We start from the raw sequence: 20,295 nt of genomic DNA on the forward strand, positions 1-20,295 counted from the left end.
CTGGCCTCAGGGAACAGGTGCCTTTCATGCTCCCCACCCAAGCAGCGAGTCTCTTTATGCCCCACCCCCAGGGTCGTGTCTCCTTGTATGCCCATAGGTTGGTACTCCCTTGCACCCCGCCTCTGCGGGTGCCTTTTCTTCTTTACACAGCGTGTAGTCAACCTGTGGAACTCCGTGCCAGAGGAGGCGGTGAAGGCTAGGACTATAATAGAGTTTAAAGAGAAGCTAGATAATTTCATGGAGGTTAGGTCCATAAAAGGCTATTAGCCAGGGGTTAAAATGGTGTCCTTGGCCTCTGTTTGTCAGAGGCTGGAGAGGGATGGCAGGAGACAAATCGCTTGATCATTGTCTTTGGTCCATCCTCTCTGGGGCACCTGGTGCTGGCCACTGTTGGCAGACAGGATACTGGGCTAGGTGGACCTTTGGTCTGACCCAGTACGGCCGTTCTTACGTTCTTATGTTCTTTGTCTCCCATACTTGGGGAGTGTCCCCTTGTGCTTCCACTCTGGTGGTGTGTCCCCTTGTGTCCCCCATCTCCAGGGGGCTGGGCGCCTTGTGCCCCCACCGCTAGGGCCGGCGCCCCCTTTGTGCCTCCTTCTCAGCGCATCCTTTGTGCGCCCGGAGCGCCTCCCGGCTTTAGGACCCGGCAAGGCCAGCGGGGCAGACTCGACAATAGGACGGCGGGGAGGAGGAGGAGGCGAGCAGGCTGAGCCAATGAGCGCTCGCCTCGGCCGGTTCCTCATTTGCATACCGCCGCGAAGCGGCCAATGGGGCGGCGGCTGGCTGAGGCGGCCGCGCAGCCAGCGGCTGAGGCAGAGGATGGCGGCGGCCGCGGCGTGCGGGTCTCCCGCCAGCCGGCCGCCCCGGGAGCAGCCCCCGCCGAGGAAGCGGGGCGACTCCCGGCGCCGGCAGGCCGCCCTCTACTTCCTCAACAACATCTCGCTGGACGGGCGGCCCCCCGGCCTGGGCCCGCACAAGCCGCCCCCGCCCCCCTCGGCGGCGGAGGAGACGACGGCGGAGCCGGCCGGAGCCCACCCGCGCCTCCTTCCCGCCCCGCTGCCCTGCCCGCCGCCGCGCCCTCCCAGCGGGGCGCCCCCGGCCCACGCCGTGGGGGCCATGGGCGAGGCGGAGCCGCCCCGGCTGGCCGCCTTCCTGCCCCCGCTGCTCCTGGGCAGCCAGCTCGGGCCCCAGCCGCCCACGCCGCCTGCGCTGCCGGGGGGGCCCAAAGCGGGCGGCGCCCCCCCGGGGCTGCTCAGCCCCACGCAGATCGTCCCGGGAGGAGGCGGCGGCTTCACGCTGGAGGTGCAGCGGCAAAGGTGAGCGCGGGGAGGGGGGCGGACGCCTGGGTCCCGTCTCCGCGCCCCCATCCAGCGGGGGCCCTGCGCCCTCGCCTGCCCGGGAAGCGGCTGCATTTCATCTCCCCCTCCTCCATGGGGGGAGCCCCACTTGCTCCCCTTCCAGCCCTGTGCAGGGGCTGGGCCTGGAGGGGGCTTGGCGGAGACCCCTCTTCCTTGCCCTGCGAACTCCGCTCCAGCCTAAGGGCCAGGAATGTTGTTTATTGCCTTGGAAATGGTGGGGTGAGAAGGGGGCTGCCCTGTCCCCTCTCCTGGCCGGCGGAGAGCCGGACTCAGAAAGTTGGGGGCACCTCCCGGGGATGGAAGGGAGATGGGGCTGTGCCCCAAAGCTGTGGGCTTGGTATGGCGCCCGAGTTGTCTTATGTTGTGGCCATCCTCCTTCTGTTGAGGTTCCTTAGGAGTAAGCCTTTAGCTGCGCGTCTTGTCTCTAATAGTGTGTGTCGTGGGGTTCGGTCAATGTGAATCCCTTAGTACTCCTGCATGGATGTTTATTTTTTTTTTGCGAGTGGGAGCATGTTTCCCTTTCTGTCTCCCTTATTAGAGCCAGCCAGTGAATTCTTGGGGGGGCGGGGGATGTCCTTATCAGCCTGAGATCTAGGAGGTCAGGTCATTTTCACATCTGTCTGTCTTGAGACTGGGCACAAACCAGCTGATCTGTGTTTCTGTACTCTTACCCTGACTTGATCCGTTGTTACTAGTAGGCATGCTCCTTGCAGAAAAACTTTTTCTTCCTTTTGAGCCTTACAAAAGTCTGTTAAGCAGCTAATGTTTAGTTATTTGGTAATACAGTGATGCAGGTGCAATGAGTGGTCACAATTTGAGAGGGAGAGGTTGTTTTGTGTTACTTTGAACACGGTTTTCTGACTAAATGTAATACAAATCCTGTACTGGTTTATGAGTGATCATAGATTTCCAGTAGTTCAGCAATGAGGGTTTTTTTCCACCCAGATCATGCTGATACAATTGAACACAATTCTGGCCAGTGACACAGCTATAATTTGTTCCCCTTAATCTCCGTTCTTCTCTGTGTACCTTGTTCTAATCATCTGGTTCTTGTTTATACTATTATTTCATGAGCAATATTAATCAATGTCTTGTATGCCATAGGTGGTGGTGGGTGAATTGCAGAGATGGGTACACTGTTTCAGTGAATGTATGACTGGACTTTAAGGGAATTTTTACTAGTCTGAAATGTCAATTTATAAAGCCGATTTATAAAATCGATTTATGAGCTCTTTGAAATGTACGTTCTAAATTGAAACAATTATTCTAGTCATCTCATACAAATACAGTGCTGAGGGGCAGAAACAATAGCACAAAGACATGAATCCCATAGGTCAGTAGTTTGCGAACTTAAGAAGTTGATTACAGTGCTTAAATAGGAATGTTGTTAGTCCTGTAATGCCAGATGGCTTCTCTGATGCATCTGATCAATGTAGTTCAGTGCAGCTGAAGGAAATGGATATGTCCTATGATCCATAGGACACATGAAGGTTCCAGCATCAGTGAAGATAGTTACACCAGTCCTTTTATGATGAGTGACCTATTTGTCTTGCTGTCCTGTTCTTTTCCTCACTCCTCCACTTCCATTTTCCAATCTTCTACGCCAATAAAACAGTGAAGAGAGAGAGAGAAGCCCTAACTTATGTTAGCTTTTTACATGTTATAGGTTACGGTACAGATTATTGCATCATAAGATCTGAAGAAACAGTGTTGCGCTGTAATATCTTCCTGCACAGCACACCTGTCTACCAAGGGTGTACTAGGCATTGTCCACAAAGTCTTTATATGCAGGTCCAGGCTTCCCTCTCCATGTTTACTCAGCTCTGGTGAGGCCACATCTGGAGTATTTTGTCCAGTTCTGGGTCCCCAATTACAGGAAGGATGTGGATGCATTGGAGAAGGTCCAGCGGAGGGCAACCAAAATGATTAGGGGTCTGGAGCATATGACCTACGAGGAGAGGCTGAGGGAGTTGGGTCTATTTAGTCTACAGAAGAGAAGAGTGAGGGAGGATTTGATAGCAGCCTTCAACTTCCTGAAGGGAGGTTCCAAAGAGGCTGGAGAGAGGCTGTTCACAGTAGCGACGGATGGCTGAACAAGGGCCAGTGGTCTCAAGTTGCGGTGAGAGAGGTCCAGGTTGGATATTAGGAAAAACTATTTCATTAGGAGGGTGGTAAAGCACTTGAATGGGTTTCCTAGGGAAGTAGTGGAGTCTCCATCCCTAGAGGTGTTTAAGTCTCGGCTTGACAAAGCCCTGGCTGGGTTGATTTTAATTGGGACTGGTCCTGCCTTGGGCAGGGGGCTGGACTTGATGGCCTCCTAAGGTCTCTTCCAGCTCTATGGTTCTATGATTCTATATTAGCTAGCTGAAACAGTGCTGTTGATCAACAGCATTGTTTTCTTCCAGGTGAAAACTAATAACAAACAGCTCTTTATTTTTCAATGAAGGTACAAGTAACAGGAGATATTCTGACTCTGTGCACTTCCTTTTGATTTTTAAAATCATAATTAAAACTCTTGAGGGAAATTTCCACCTGGATCTCTACTTTGCTCTTTGCAGGTATAGACACCTATATACCTGTAGGTGTCTTGCATGGTATAGAAATAGGAGCAAAATTGTGTGCATGCAGTTTTACATATGTACAGCAGTGGAGGCTGAAGAAATCCCACTGGATATGTAAACTACTGTTCAGTGCTGACTCCTCCCCTTCCTGTGCCAAGTTAATGATAAGGAATTAACACAATGTGTATTATACCAGCAGCCTTGTAACTTTATAGCATGTAAATATTCCCTTCCTTATCATATTTTCCTCCTCCTTGTTTGAAGTCATGTCTCCCTGTTCAGTATCTAATTTGGATGGTAATCTGTTTAGCTCAATGACTGGTCACATTTTTGTCTGAAGAGGCACCATGGACATCTATGGTGCTATAATAAATAACTAGGCTCAGCCTTGGATCTTGGAAAGTTGTCTGTGTGTCTACAAAGGATCAAAAATTCTGCTATGTATTTTCAGTGGAATAAGCTTCTATTGTCTATATAGGATGACTTTTTTTTTTTTATTCCATCATATGCACTAGCCAATGAATCCTCTATGTCCGTGGTCCCCAACACTGTGCCCGCGGGCGCCATGGCGCCCGCGGGGGCATTTCTCGGCGCCCGCCAAGTGCTCAGGGCTGGCCTGGCCCCAGGCACGTGGCGCATGCGCGGTGCCAGAGCCGGCCCCGGGCGCGTGGCGCACTGTAAGCGCCAGCCCCCGGGGCGCTGCAGATTCACACCCCACAGCGCATGGGGGGGGGGGGAGAAAGCGCTAGCGCCGGCCCCGGGCGCACGGCGCTTGGGGGAGAGAGCGCCGGCCCCGGGCGCGTGGTGCTTGGGGGAGGTGGGGGAGAGAGCGCCGGCCCCGGGCGCGCTGCGCTTGGGGGGGGGGGGGGGAAGAGCGCGGCGCTTGGGGGAGAGAGCGCCGGCCCCAGGCGCGCGGCGCTTGGGGGGGGGGAGAGCGCTGGCCCCGGAATGCGGCTATGGGGGGGCCCCGGGCGCCGGGCGGGCGAACGGCCACGCCCTCTGGCGCCCGGCAACCCCAAACGGTTGGGGACCACTGCTCTATGTAATATGGAGCAGAAAATGTTTCACAATAGTTTCACAATGGTCCTGCCATGAGGGCAGGGGACTGGATTGGACTCGACCTCTCGAGGTCCCTATGATAGTTGCTTTTTTTTTTTTTTTTTAAATCATCCCAAATCTTGTACAAAACAATGGGGAAAGAATTGTGCTTATTGTAGTGGGACTCTGGAACTTAAATAGTAGATATCCTATGTAACATATTACATTATCAGTTTTTGCTATATAGCAGTTAAATTTGAGGACAGCTCACTTAAATGTCATGTAAATAAGCTTCAGCTTGATGTATTCATAACCTATCCAATACCCCTGTAATACTGGGGCACACCTGTTGGTTCCGTGGCACTGACATCCATATTATTACAGCGAGTGTTCTAAATGTATTTACGTAGTGTTGCTAATTAGGATGTGGCTTCACTGAAGAACTTGTTAATGTTTGAATGTAATTGGGAAGAGCCAAGGTAAGAACAGCCATCCTGGGTCAAATCAAAGGTCCATCTACCCCAGTATCCTGTCTTCTAACAGTGGCCAATGCAAGGTACTTCTGTGGGAATGAGCAGAACAGGTGATCCATCCCCTCTTGCCCATTCCCAACTTCTGGCAAACAAGTTAGCTAAATTCAGCTGGTCAGTATAGACCACAGCACATCATGATTAAGCTCTACTAGGTGGAGGGTTTAATGCAGGCATGTCCAAAAGTCCGGCCCACGGGCCAATTGCGGCCCGTGTTCCAATTTAATACGGCCCCCGCTTCCTCCCCCTCTCCTGGCTCCCCGGCGCTCTTTTGAACTGGCGCGCCCAGTGCGCCGCTTCCGGCCACGCCGCCGCCGCCGCCACCACCGCCCATGGCCTCCGCGGTCCTAGAGCCTGCCCTGTAGGGCACATCTGCAGCCCCACTCCCCCGCTCGGCTGCGGGTTCACCCTGCCCCCGGGCCGCCATGAGGCCGGCGTGCCCTGCGCTCTCCGCCCGCCTCCGACCCTGCGGGCCCTCCGCCTTGGGGCTGAGAGTGCGGGGACGGCCCTCACGCATGTTCACTTCTTCAAATCTGGCCCTCTTTGAAAAAAGTTTGGACACCCCTGGTTTAATGAATATTGGCTAATGTTATGATGAACACAGTTGCTCAGGTCTAAACTTGACTAGACAGTGACATGATGATCAGTTACTCACAGCTGGTATACAGTTGTCTAGTAAAAACAAGCCTGTAGGGTAGAAAATTCCAACACACCCCTTATTAATATTTAGCCTGACAGAATATGCTAACTGTGCTTTCTTTCTTGAGCTGCTTTATAAATCTGAACACCCAGTTTTAAAATACTGCTGGCTATAACTTGCAAATTGAAAAGCAAGATTACATCCAGACTGGCAGAATACCTAAAATTACAAATATGCTCTTTCACCACCTTACTTTTTCTGCCTGTCATCCCTCCTCCCTGTTTCCTCCATCTTGCTCTATTCTTTCAAAGAATAAGGCTAACAAGAGAGGGAGGAGGTGATCAGAGGAGCATTGCCAGATCTTAATGAATTTCTGCAGCTGGGCTGGAAATTGGCAGTTTGTCATGGATCAGATAACTGAGGGCTCTGAAAATAGTCAGGTTATGAAAGCATGGAAAATGGTAGCAACAATTAAACAATGTCATGTATATTATGCACTTGTGGGGTTTTGGTTTTGGTATGGCACTAATGCAAGGAATAATTGTGAAATACATCTGCTGTGCATTTAGTTTCACCTGCAAAGAAGTATCTGGGCCAGATCTAAGCCACAGTGCCATTCTGCATGCAGCCACTTTCCCAAATTAAGCTGTTTTTGGCTTAGCAATTGGGGGAACTGTTCAAAATGCTGGTAAATCAGAAATGGCTTAAGTTTATTTAGAATTTTATAGGTGGGTATTAAAATATGATATATAGTTGTCTGACAGTTTTTAAATCGTTGCTATTTTGTCATTGATGGCCACCATCAAATTATTATGTAAAAGGTCAGAAGTATCCAGTCAAGTATCTATATCTGTGACCCTTGATGTTATACTTTGCAGCATTGTCATTCGTGCTTGAAGAAACATTTTATCTCTAAGCCATTTCTGCAAACATACATCTTTGAGCCATATGGATGGGGCAACATTTTGTTCAAATATCGTTTGAAAAATGTTTGATATGAGATCATAACAGAGACCCCAGCAGATGGTAGAATCACAAAATAGTCGGCTTTCTATGCCCTTAAGTTTTGTGTTTTGTAAGACTTCAAATATATTTTGATAGTGCACTGACCATGTACGGTACTTTACAAGGAGCAGCAGATACTAAACAAAGATCCAAGTTCCCAGTTTTTTAAGAGCTTGCAGTCTGCAGGCACAAGTACAGTAGTGGCATGCATGCTTTGTATAGCTGAAATGAATTACTTTGGAATTTACACTTCATTCTTTTGTCTAAATGTTAGCCAGGCATTAATCCACTCCGCATTTAGCCAGTAGTGTTTTTATGAGCATAACTTGTGCCTGGCTGTCTTTTCAGCCACAAACAAATTGTGGGTGTAAAGGTTAACATTTGTGTGGCTAGCTTCCGTTGTGCCCACCAATCATCCTAATATTCATGCCCACAATTCACCAAACAGAACAGCAACAAATGGAAGCTATGTCCATAAAAGAAAGAAAACATGCATTGATGTACTCTGCACTCTGGTCAGAGTCCTCAGGCAAAATTTCCATTGTGACTGACCAGTTAAATCATTTGACAACATCTAAAGGGGAGTAACAGCTTTTATAAATATCTTTTATGATACCAATCAAGAGAAATCTATGTGCAGATTTAATTATACTTGCAGTTGTTCTTATCTGCATGCCATTGCCATAATTTTTCAAAGCGACGATTTTCTTGTGAAAATATCATTGACCAGTGCATTAGAATCCAGTATGTTCTAGAAAGGATGCAGCTGTGCCTTTTCTACCTCACATGCCCTGCCTGTAAGTCACACCAGCACCCTGTTCTGGAAAAAATGCCGTTAGAAGTGAAACCAACATTATGTCTGCACCAGTCCAATCCTTGCCATCTTCTGAGACAGCAAAAAATGAAGGCTGCCAATTGAGATGTCCTCATAAACAATGTTAAGCTAACCACTTGTAACAAAAATGGGGGTTTCATTCCACCTGCTCAGCAAAAATATCCTAGCAGATTCTGTAGCAAGGTTTCGAGACTTCATTAGTTTCACAGTAGTCTCCTATAATTATAGTTACTGAAATACCATGAATTATAATTGTCAAATGTATGTAGTGATGCAGTATTCATGGAGAGGTATGTTACTTATTAGCAAACTTGCTGTATTTGATCTGAGGAAGTGGGTCTGGCCCACGAAAGCTCATCACCTAATCAACCATCTTGTTAGTCTTTTAAGTGCTACATAGTCCTGTTTTTTGTTTCAGCTGGACTAGACTAACATGGCTACATCTCTATTGCTCTATTCAGTGACTTTTCAGTGTTCTCCCATTCCCACCCAACAAACTAGTGAGATTTTACTGCTTTGTGTTTAAAATTGTATTCTCTGGCTTTGAAATCTGTTTGGGATCTCAGTTTATTTTTCAGAAACAATCTATTCAATTCACTTTCTTAAAACAATCTTTCCCTCCAAAACAGATGTTGTGAAGTAGCGTCTTCCCTCCGTTTTGGCACCTGGGTTCAGAGAGCTCATGGTGTGCAACTGCCGTACCCATTTCTGAGAGCTGAGTGTGCGCGATGAGTGGATGTTTAGACTGTCAGATACTTTTTGCCGTAAGTCTTAGAGCAGGAGCCCCTCTCAATAGCTGCAGATGAGTGGACTATTGAAACTTACAACTGCTTAGCTGATTGAACTGATAGCCATTCTACCTTGTCTGTATTTGAAATGCATAAATGCATGCCCCCGTGGTGCTGTATACTGTTGACATAGCATATGGGATGCTGTTGTGAGCAATCATAGAGCCATTCTGGGTAACATATTGGCTTTAATAGCACTAGGATGTGTTTCCATTTGTTGCAAGCTATTCATTTACAGTGGAATGAGACGGGTAATGCAGGTTAGTTACCACCAGTTCAAAGAGCTCCTTCAAAAAACAGACAAACTGTCTCAGCTTTTTTTTCAGTAAGAACTTCAGGTAGCCAGTGACCCATTTTTATGTAGCTCTATAAAATTCCCCATAAGAAATGTTTTAACCGGTGGGTTTGCCAGAGCTAAACTTCATTATCTACCTTCTGTTTGTGAAAGATACTTAAAGCTGTGTAACTGTGAAGCTAAATATCCCTGGAAATGTCTGATCCTTCATTGAAGAAACTGCAGAGCAAAAGATTTGACTTTAAAATTTCTTCTTTGCTTTTGTGATCTAGAACTATAATGAAGTTTAGATTCTGTAACAAACCTGAGGTATTTCTAATAAAGCAGGTAACTACGTACTGATTGCCCTGAGCTAAAAACATTTTGGCTTTCTTCAGATGTAGAGCTCTTAAACGCCCACATAGCTAATACTTGGTTTTTGGCTATTATGTTTATGATCTAATGTAAACTATTAGTTTTACCTTTACAAAGTAGTTAAATTTAAAGTCTTTTAATTGTTACCTTAACAGTAAGCAAAGTAATCCTATTAGAGGAGTGCTCATTCCCACAATCTGTACCCTTAAAATTTATAGGGTGAGGTCATAGGTCCATTAACAGTTATTGGGGGCCCTGGGCACAGAAAAATATTTTGGGCCCCCACACCTCCAGGGGCACCAAAACTGGTAATCAGTGGGCACAGGCATTGAGCAAGCCCAGGCAGAGTGTAGAGGCCACTGCAATTGGGCTAATAGCAAGCAGGAGCTGCACAGAAGGTGCCCTTCCTGTTTGGCTCCTCTCTGGCTGTGATCTTTGCAGGGCTGCCTGCTGCCTCCCAGCAGAAGTCTAAATAACTAGATTGCCTTGTATTGAATTAGAATATCGATATAATGGGCATCACAGAAACTTGGGGGAATGAGGATAATCAATGGGACATATTTTATACCCTCCAGTTACTGACTGGAAGGAACAGAACAGGTTGTTCTGATGGAGTGCACTCTGTGAAAGCGTAGAATCAAATGAAGTAAAAAGCTTAAATGTACCCAACTGTTTCATAGAATCTCTATGGATAAATTCCATGCTCTAAAAATGCATAGAGCAGTAGGGTTATATTACTGACCACCTGACTAGGATGGTGATAATGACTGTGAAGTGTTAAGGGAGATTAGAGGCTCTAAAAATAAACTCAGTAATAATGGGGGGGTTTCAACTGTCCCTGTAGTGACTGGGTACATGTCACCTCGGGACGGGATGCAGAGAAAGTTTCAAGAAACTTTAATGACTGCTTCTTAGAGCAGCTAATTCTGGAACCCACAAGAAAAGAGGAAATTCTTGACTCAGTCTTGTGTAGGGATAACTGGTTGCCTAGTAAGAAGCCTTACTGGCATGTTTATTGGGTAACTGGTTAACCAGAGTTCCTGCCAGTGGGGCTCAGGCTTGTCGCAGACAGAAGCTGCTCTGTGGGATGTGGAGCAGTCTCTGTCCATGAGGAGCTCGGCCCACCGCAGACAGAGGTTGCTTTGCAGCAGCCTCCCCTGCCTCCTCCCCATCACATCCAGTGTGGGGGGTGGAGGCGGCACTGGGGAGCTGGTGCTGAGGGATGCCAGCTCCCCCCAGCACTGGCTCCTGCCTCCTCCCCCCTATCCCACCTACTTGTAGGAGGTAGCAAGTGGGGAAGCAGGTGGATCCTCAGAGCTGATACTTGCGGGGAGCTGGTTTGAAATCCGGCTTTCTGCACATATCGGCTCCAGCCTGCCCCCCTCACCCTCCACACTGCTGGCTCTCAGAGGTGGCAGCAGCATGGGGATGGGTAAGGGCAGGCAGATACAGTGCTGTGGAGAACCTGCTTAACACCAGCTCCTCACGGGCACCGACTTCCCCTCCCCCCCTCCCCACACACTGCCTCTGATACAGAGGCAGCAAGGTGTCAATGCGTGTCATTGACTATACAATAAACCTGGGCTTATCAGTTGTATAGTTGACTACACGCTGACATTCATAGTACCTACCCTTGAGTCCTACCAGCAGCGACATGACCCAGGGAGTGACAACAAAGGCTGGGCTTTCTGGGCAGCTCTGACCACTGCCTGGTCTGCCTTTCAGCCTGGCTGAAGAGGGGGAAGGAATAGGGTCAGGGTGCCAAGTTTGCTTATAACATGCGTTGGCTTGTTTTCAGCAGAATTGTCCTATAATTTCTGTAGGTTGCTGGTTGGCTTATCTAGGGCTTATCCCAATTGAAAGTAGCTTGTGTATTGCTACTTTTTGTTAGTCATGTACTCTGGCAGGAAACAAACTATCTCCTAGTGGGAAAATCAGTTTAAAAACGTTTTATAAGCTTGAATTGCTTTCTTTTTCTTCTCTGTCTGGTCTGATTTTGATCTCTCAATTGCAGCATTGGTGGTCCCTCCGATCGCACCCAGGTTCTGGCTCTCCGGGGGGGACTTTCATATTGTCCATAGCCTATGGATTAGTCTGCCACTGAGCATGCTGGAAATAATCCCTGTATTCAGCTTGCCTAACACTTTTCATTATAAAAGACTAGCACATTTACCCAGTGTTGCTCATGTCATTAAAAAGGGGCTCAGGGCTGGGGACCGCAGGAGTCAAGGTTGGGGAGATGAGGAGGAGTTCAGGGCAGTTGGTGCAGGAGTCAAGGCAGAGGGATGGGAGGTGTTTGAGCGCTCAAGCTAGCAGGTGAGGGGTGCAAGAGCTTGGCCAATCTCTGGGGATATTTGAAAGTCAAGGAAATGTCAGAAGCAGGGATGTTAACTATAGTTGTGTAAATGATTAACAGATAAGCCTGGACTTATCGGTTAATCCTAATGACTACATGCACTCCCTCTCCCTTACTGCTTCTAATATAGAGGCAGCAAGCGGGGGAGCCAGCTTTTAAACTTGCTCTCCACAAACATCGGATCCCGCAGAGCCGTCTTCTCCCCACCCCCACCTACCCCTGCCCTGCTGCCTTTCTATCAGAGGCAGCGGTGCCAGTGGGAGCCAGTATACCTGAGGAGCTGGCTTTTAAGCCAGCTCTTCACATTTGCCAACTTCACAGAGCCACCTGTCCCCCATCCCTCCCTGGCCTTGCTGCCTCCTGCGGGGGCGGAGGGCAGGCTGGAGCCAGTGCTCAGGGGAGCCAGCTTAAAAACTGGCTCCCCACAAACACAAGCTTCATGGAGCTGCCTCTTCTCCTCTCCCCCCACCCCCTCAGATTCTTGCCTCTATCAGAGGCAGCAGCATGGGAGGGTGGGGAGGCAGGCAGGATGCCCACGCAGCCTCTGTCTGTGGGGAGCTTGAGCCCCCTGTGGACAGAGGGGGTGGTAACAGCCCCTGTACCAGAGGCAGCAGCGTGGGGTGGCAGGCAGGAGCCCGTTTTTAAACCGGCTCCCCTCGTGAACTATATCTCACCTGCCACATCTGATACAGACAGCGAGGCAAGATTTCAGGAGGCTCCTCAAGAAAGGGGCTGGGAATGCACTGGTCTTGCCCCTGGGGACTATTGAATAAATCATGTAACCAAAGTTTTGAAGCTTCAGAGGGGTAGCCATCTACATGTTCTGTTAGTCTTTAAAGTGCTGCTTGACTATTTATTGTTCAATAAGTTTTGGTGCAGTTACACAATTATTCAGTTAAACAATATCTAACGTTCCTTATCAGAAGGACGTTACCCATCCAACCCTATTTCTAAAAAACATCCTTTTATCATACGTTAAAAATAACATATAAATTAAATACTGTTTTCAACATGTGTCCCTCGCTGAGACTGGAAATTGGAGTTTTTAAAAGTTTTATTTCTAAATGTAATGGTTTTTTTCTTGAGTGACCCAAATAATGTGACAGTCTTCCCTATGTGAGGTGAAGTGGGTTTTGGAGAGACGGTTTGAACATTATTATGCCTGTCATCCAGTGTTTTTCCAAGGAATTAGCAATCTGAATAGCATTGTAAATCCCATTTTTTTTGCTATTGAACTGAGGCCTCAGAGGACAAACTGGCTCCCTACAATCTTTCTAGGAGTGAGCAGGTGAAAGGTGGCATCTGAACTTGAGTTTCAGAAGAGTAGGGTTGGTGGTTTAGCTAGATTCTGTGTTAGAGGATCTAGAGCATGGGGACTGTTGGTTTGACAGAAGAATGAAAGCTCTTTACAAATGTATTCTGTATAGATTCCTTTCTCAGTCTATCGCTTGGAGATGTTGCAGTTCTGTTGCATTGGATGCTTTTATTTTAATGAGGCATGTGAATGAGTGACCATTCCAGCGGTGGAGTGCAAGTTGGCTCTCCCACTAGAACAGTGGTTCCCAAACTTTTCAGCATCACACTTCCTTTCATGCCTCACCCCCCAAAATAGCACCAAAATATATTGGCCTTTTAAGAGCAGAGCAGGCATTCCCCTTTTAAGGTGGCCATTTTGAGGTCTTCCCGAGTGGACAAACGGGACTGGGCTCTTTCTGGGGGAGGAGGGAGATTGACGAGGAAGGCTGGGTCACCTTGTTCTCTCCCCCCCCCCCCCCCGGAATTTCTTTGCACCCCCCAGTTTGGGGACCCATGCACTAGTACACGCATTTGAATTGTGTGTCTAGTAATCAGACACATCTCCATGCTGGCAAATATGTATTTTTCTAAATATTAAGAAAGCATATTCTTATTTCCTATCACTGCCACTTGACCACAAGACTTCCCTCTTATAACTTCCCCTTATGCCTCAATCCATCTTCAACACCAACTGAATGAAATGTACCCGTAGAGAAGGAGTCAGTCTGAGAATTCTCAATTACGCATATATACATGGAAATTGGCAGAGATGGGAAAGGCAGAGTGCACAGGATTAGTAGATAGGTTGTTTCTCTGCTAGCGTGTGGTGGTGATGGTGCTCTAAGGAATAGTTGGAATTCTCAGAATGCTATGCGTGCTTTAGAGAACTGCAAATTCAGCCATGTTGACAGTTTTGTTATAACAGATGGCTTTCATAATACTTTCAAGTCATTATTTAGTCCTTGAATTGTCTAAACACTTGGCACCAAAACTGCAGGGTATATGAAATGCAGTGAACTGTGAGCATGATCTTTCTAAGCGTTCGACATTGTGGAGTTGTGAAACAACGTGTTCCTGGTGGTGTAACACACTTGAACAATGTTCACTGCAGCTTTTTTCCTACTTGTGGAATCTGAAGTGTAAAATCTTTTGGGGTGTAGTGCCTCACATTGCCTTGCCTTACTCCACCCACAGTAGACTTTTGTTGTCGTCTTATTCCTTCCATATCTGTCACTTGTTACAGTAGTCTCTCCTTGTCACTTTCCATCCTAATCCCACCCTATTGCTGGACTTTCCCTCCATATTTAGAGAATAATAGTCTCCCTAGAACTGTGCATCAGGGAAAGGGGAAGCCCTGGAACCCCCTTAGTTTTCATAAACTTGAAGTCAAGAAGGGACCACTGTGATCATAGTTAGTTCTGTCCCAGAATAATTCTCAGAGCAGATCTTTTTTTAAAAAAGAAATCCAACCTTGATTTTAAAATTATCAGCAATAAAGAATCCACGAGGATTCTTTCTAAGCATGCAGGTGAAATCATCTGCATACCAGTGAGGTCCTGTTCAGAGTTATGATTCATAAAAAGTGTTTGTTGAAGACAAGCGCTATATGCGTACTGATTCAGCTAATCTGTTAGTTTTCCATGGGTTCTATAAGCTGTAGAGGAAGCATAACCTAAGAGAGGCCAGAGGGACAAGATTAATAGAAACACTTTTGAAACCATACATGTGCCCAGCGAATTGCATGTGCAATTGCCAGATTGGCAGTTAGCCTCTAGAGCAGCCTCTGTCTGTGGGGAGTCCAGGTGCCTCCATGACAGGGGCTGCTCTGGCAGGAGCTGGGAGCTGGTGGCAGCCCCAGGCCCAGCACGGGGCTGGGAGCTGTCGGCAGCTGGGCTGGAGCAGTCCCCAGCCTGGACCGATTAGATTAACTTAACATTTAACCTCTTCGCTGATTAACTGGGGTTTTACATCCCTGTTATGTGCAGAGTATGCCCTAGCCCTGTGGTGCAAGAACACCAGATTCCCTGACTGTGTACTCAGCAAATGATTACATTGCCACTGTTTATTAATTCCAGCAGCAACCATCGTATGTAAAAGACAAGAATTGGTTGTCGGAATGTTTTTATTACATACCATTTAACAACGCATGGAAAGGAGAACAGTGAAGGGTGCAGTCCTGTAGGCACTTCAGTTGGAGTTATACACCGCTGTTTGTTTTGGAAGCTGCCTGAAGAGGTAAATGGGTTACCGACGCAGGCCAGGAAGTTACAAGGAACGTATGAAAGAAGTTTGGAAAGGGCGTAGAAACCAGTTTTGTATTGGCTACAGGGGGTCTGAGCATGCATAAATTCTGCCTGCAGCATGACTTGGGACTTCAGCATCTCTGATTCTCCATAACTTTTATCATCTGCTCCAGGCACAGTAAGACTTGATCTTGCTCTCCATTCTGTCCTAGCTATCTCTAATTTTCTTTCTAAAATCTCACTCCGTGCCCTGCATTCTGGTGTGGGGTTTTGGGGTTTGTTTTTTAATGTGAGGATTGATGCACCTCTAGAAACATGTCATCCTTGGTTGTTTCTTTATCTGGTGGAAGTGCATCTTTGGTGTATGGGGGTTTCCCTGACGTTCACCTCTGCAGAAGCTAAAGAAACAAACAGAAGTATGAGTGTTAGTGCACTCTCAGCATCAAATCATTGAAGTAAAATGCACCTTTTTTAAAATATGGATTGTTTTTTCACTGTCCTTGGACAAACACATACCTTGGCAGATGTCCTAAATATATTGAGTTGAGCCCAAGGATAGTGGGGGTGCTATAGATCAGACAAAGGTCTCTGGTTTATAAGGGGATCATAGCAGATGACTAGGGAAGCCAATATCTCACTCCTGAAGGTATGTAAGGGTGCATATCCTACATGTGTGTTGCTTCAAACTGGGTCCCTCTGGTGCTAGTCTGTGTGCTGCTTTGGTTCTTGTATAAGTGATTTCTAACTGGTGCGGGGACGTTTCCTACAATGGGGGAAGAAACAAGGCAGAACCTTTGTCAGAAGACTGGCAGTACTTTCAGAACAGTTTCCTAGGGATCTCTCTGGGATTCCTGTGAACTCTCCGTGTGCTCTGCTTAGCTGCACAGGGAAATGTGAAACACGTGCAAATGCAGCTAGTCTTGTGCATTTCTATCCCTTCAACTCCTGGATCTTACAAAGCAAAGGACAGCGCTATCTCATGTAACCAGCAGCAACAGGAAGTGTCCATAGGGCTCTTAGCAGTCTGGAGTAGGATAGCCACTGAGAGTGCCACCCCATTCCTTATACAAGTGGCGGGTCTTTGGCACTGCACCATAGCAACGCTTTGACTTAGGGAAGTAATAGTGTAGTTGATTAACCTATAAGCTTTTGCTTATTGGTTATTGCTATAGACTACGCACATTCTCCCTCCTCTCCCCCACAAGGAAATTTTTTAGCAGGCTGGCCAGCAGCCCAGCTTGCGCTGGGTCCAGGACCTACCCCCACTGTGGCTCTGCATTTAAAGTATATTAGGAGCCAAGCAGGCAGTCCAGCTCAGTTCCAACTCATTCCCAGTCCAGTAGCTTAGATCTGTGCCCTCCCTTCTCCCCAGATAGGGGATGGTGACACCCTGTGCTTCTGCCTCTGTATCAGAGGCAGCAGCATGGGGCAACAGGCAGCTGGTCTGCAAGGGGAGCTGTTTTTTAAACTGGCTCCCCTCATGGACCAGCTCCCACCTAGCACTCCGTGCTGCTGCCTCTGATAAAAAGGCAGTAGCATAGACTCTCAGGGGGCTCCTCGGGAGTGGGGCCGGAGTGCACTGGCTGCCAGCCTCACCTCCGGAAACTATAGAATAGTGGAGTAACTGATAAGAATTCATGTTGTTAAACAGCTATTCGATTAACTGATATTTAACATTTCTAGTTTGACTCCCTTGCCTTCTGGTGTATCTGCCTCAGCTCCTTTATCTTTGCACAGTACGGAGGTGTGTCCCGTGTGTAGCCCTTATCTGACATTCCACAAGAAGTCTGACCATAAAAGTTCCTACGGCTGGAGCAGAACTGGGACTGCACAGCCTCCTCTCCCCACAGCACTAGCAGATCCAACAACTCAGGTGTGCCCCAAGTGGGAGAACATTTGCTGCATGGAGCCATCATAGTAAGTGCTTTGCCTCTCAAAGTGGCTTTATTTTGTCAGCAAAGCAGGGGAGTTATGTCAGCAGAAGGAGCATTGTAGAGTGTACATCTTCACTGTTTTGTTAATGAAAGCTGACTTTTGTTGACAGTTTTGTAGTGTAACCAAAGCCTTATTTTGTGCCACTTATAAATACAAAGATGCTCTACTCTAACAGAACCATAGAGTGAAACTAATGTTGGTCCTACTGAGTCTGACTCCATTGTTCCTGCTTTTGAGTTGCTACAGTACGTGAGAGAGCCCATACAAAGGTACACAGTTTTCCTGGATGCTTGGAGCAGGATGTAGGAGAAATGTATTGTTCTTTTCTCTTCACCCTCCCCCTGTTCATCCTGTTATAATAGCGGACTTGTACCTCCTTCTCCCCTTTCTTGCTCTCGTCTCCTCCCACAGGAGAAGCTCCACAGAACTGGCAAGAATCCTGTTTCAGACATAAATTCTAGTAGAGCTTGGGGAGCCATTGTACCAGCTACTGTACAAACTGTTTCACTGTGCAGCTGTGGGAAACACTATATCAGGAGAGGAGCAGATATGAAATTCTGATGAGCCCATGCTGAACTTCAGATCTTATGACTATTTCCCCAGTAAATATTTTGTAAAGATATAACCTTTTTAATAAGATATAAAATATCAACTCCTCACATACTTTCAGAAAGAATAAAAACATTTGTATGAAACAGAGCAGTAAAAAGCAGTGAGAAGAGATGCTGACACAGCTGCTAAAAAGGTGATACTAAATTATCTCAGCAGGGTTCTAACTGGCAGATTTACTCGGACCAGAGGATCTCTTAAGGACTACATCTACTAGCAGTTGATCAGGGTTCTTAAACAAGTTGTGTGCATACAACCCAACTACAAAACTTTCGCCTGCAGCAAGTGTAAACACTGCTTTGTTGGCAGGAGTGCTCTCCTAAAAGCTATGTAACGTAGATGTAGCCAAGGATAAGCAAGGAAAGACCCTAACAGAAAACCAGAAGAGTGTGATGTGCATAGCACTACTTGGAAGTGGTAACTAGCATTACAGGAAACAGTTACTGATTTTTGACAAAAAAATCGAGTACTTAGAACGAGACCACTCAACATCTTGCATTATACACACAGAAATGAAAGGTACAGTCAAAAGCTTTAAACCTAAAAGAGCTGAAGGTGAGAATCCAGACACTGGGAAAGACCATTGTAATAAGACCATTGTTGGAAAAATTCAGTGATTTTTTTTTTTTTTTTTTTTTTTTTTTTCCCCCTCGGTGTGGAACTAGGAAAAGCCTGGAGAACAATGGGAAACTGGCTTTATATTCAAAATACCAAAGCAAGGTCACCTAAGTGACTTCGATAGCTAGCAAGATATTTTACTCCCTTACAGTGACAGGCAAAGGCTACTGCAGAATAAAGGAAGTAGTTGAGGCAAAGCTGAGGGAAGAGCAGGCTGGATTTCTACCTGGAAGTTTGTCTCAACCACATTTTCACCTTAAGAATAATCAAGTGGTAAAACCCACTCATCATAAATGTGATAGATTTATGAGAGAGCATTTGACAGCCTCCATTGCATTTCACTCTAGAACATCTGTGTTATGGGGTGCCAACAAATAGTTACCGTCGCCTTCGTATCAGGGTGCAGCTTGCTCAGTTAGTGATCACAGACTTGAGGGAATGATTTAACATGGACACTGGTGTCAAACAAAGATGCATTATTATCTCTCCTAGCTTTGCCATGGATTCATCTACACGTGTTCTCATAATGAAATCAAACACAGTCACGTTTTAATGATATTCTAGAAGGTTTAGATTGTGCTGATCATAACTGAGTAACTGCATGTTGGTTGAACAAAGACTACCCCACATTGCAAGAAATGTGGGGCTAAGAATCATTTTACAAGAAACCAGATCTAATGGGAACTCCAACAACTCCCTGCTTACTTGAGATGTTGCGTTGAAGGGCAAAGGAATACAGGAGATGAATCCATTCAGGTACCTTGACTTGTATATTACTACCATTAAGGATATCCAAAAGGAAATAATGTCATGAATTATCAAGATGCCTGCTGCATTCACCAGCTTAAACATGATTTGGACATTAAAAATCTACAGCTTAAAGAACAAACTATAAATCTTCAACTTCATAGGTATATCTCCCAATACATAATATAAATATATATATCTCATAGAACTGGAAGGGACCTTGAGAGGTCATTGAGTCCAGTCCCCTGCCCTCATGGCAGGACCAAGTACCACCCCTGACAGATTTCCCCCTGATCCCTAAATGTCCTCCTCAAGGATTGAATTGGGTTTATCAGGCCAATGCTCAAACCTCTGAGCTATCCCTCCCCCTTCTGAATACACCCATTCTGAAAATGAGAGGGATAGGAGATGTGTTCCTGCTATTTTACGAATAAAGGCTAAAAGTTTTGGGCTTCCACCTTTTTATCTGTCCTTAACTAGCTTCTTTTCATTCCCCAGTGACCTCTTCTGTCCTTGCTCAGGTGCATTGTGTGGAGATTTGAGGTGCTAATTGTCTGCAGTGACTAACCCAGTCCTTGCCCTTGCACTTAGAACAGTGGTAGCCACTCCACTCCATCTCTTCCACCACCTCTAACTCTTTCCTGGACTGATTAGTGGTCAGCCAGTTCTCCCATTTTCCCTTCTGCAAAGGGATTTGGAGGGAGCATCTTGACCTTGTATTTTCCTCTAGCCTTTTGCTGGAGTTTTCCTTTGAGCAGCAAGACAGCTGGGGAGCCCTTGCTCCAACTAAAGTTTCTGGGAGAGCAAGGACCCTATTTATCAGCTGCAGTCAGTCTCTGTTCTCCTGCTAACAGAAGGTAAAGGCCTTCTCAGGTCCTGTGCTCATTCAGAAAAGGAGGCAATGTTCACTAATTGAAAGGCAATGCCAAATTAAGGGTAATATTTATTTAAAACAACCTATTCTTAAAGAGCTTGTTTATACATAGCTGCTCTCTTAGTAAGGGTACTTTATTGTACTAGTGAACTTGCTCCTACCTACTATACATGACTAGGGAGTAAACAGCCATTTCCCCCTGGTATCTAGCTC

At 46.7% G+C, this 20,295-nt stretch overlaps 1 protein-coding gene across 2 annotated transcripts in view; it reads left to right on the forward strand.

Moving 5' to 3' along the window:
- Nucleotides 1-774: 774 nt before the first annotated feature.
- Nucleotides 775-20,295, forward strand: part of CABLES2 (Cdk5 and Abl enzyme substrate 2) — a 49,481-nt gene continuing 29,960 nt past the window's right edge. Inside the window, exon 1 of one of the 2 annotated variants that reach the window (XM_075901085.1) lies at nt 775-1,316. In XM_075901085.1, the coding sequence (XP_075757200.1) occupies nt 820-1,316 (497 nt within the window). In that variant the 5' untranslated portion in view covers nt 775-819. The remainder of the gene's footprint in view (nt 1,317-20,295) is intronic. The other variant, XM_075901086.1, reaches the window with a different exon arrangement.

This window comes from Pelodiscus sinensis, chromosome 18 (assembly GCF_049634645.1).
Source record: "Pelodiscus sinensis isolate JC-2024 chromosome 18, ASM4963464v1, whole genome shotgun sequence".
In the NCBI taxonomy this organism is placed as follows: Eukaryota; Metazoa; Chordata; order Testudines; family Trionychidae; genus Pelodiscus; species Pelodiscus sinensis.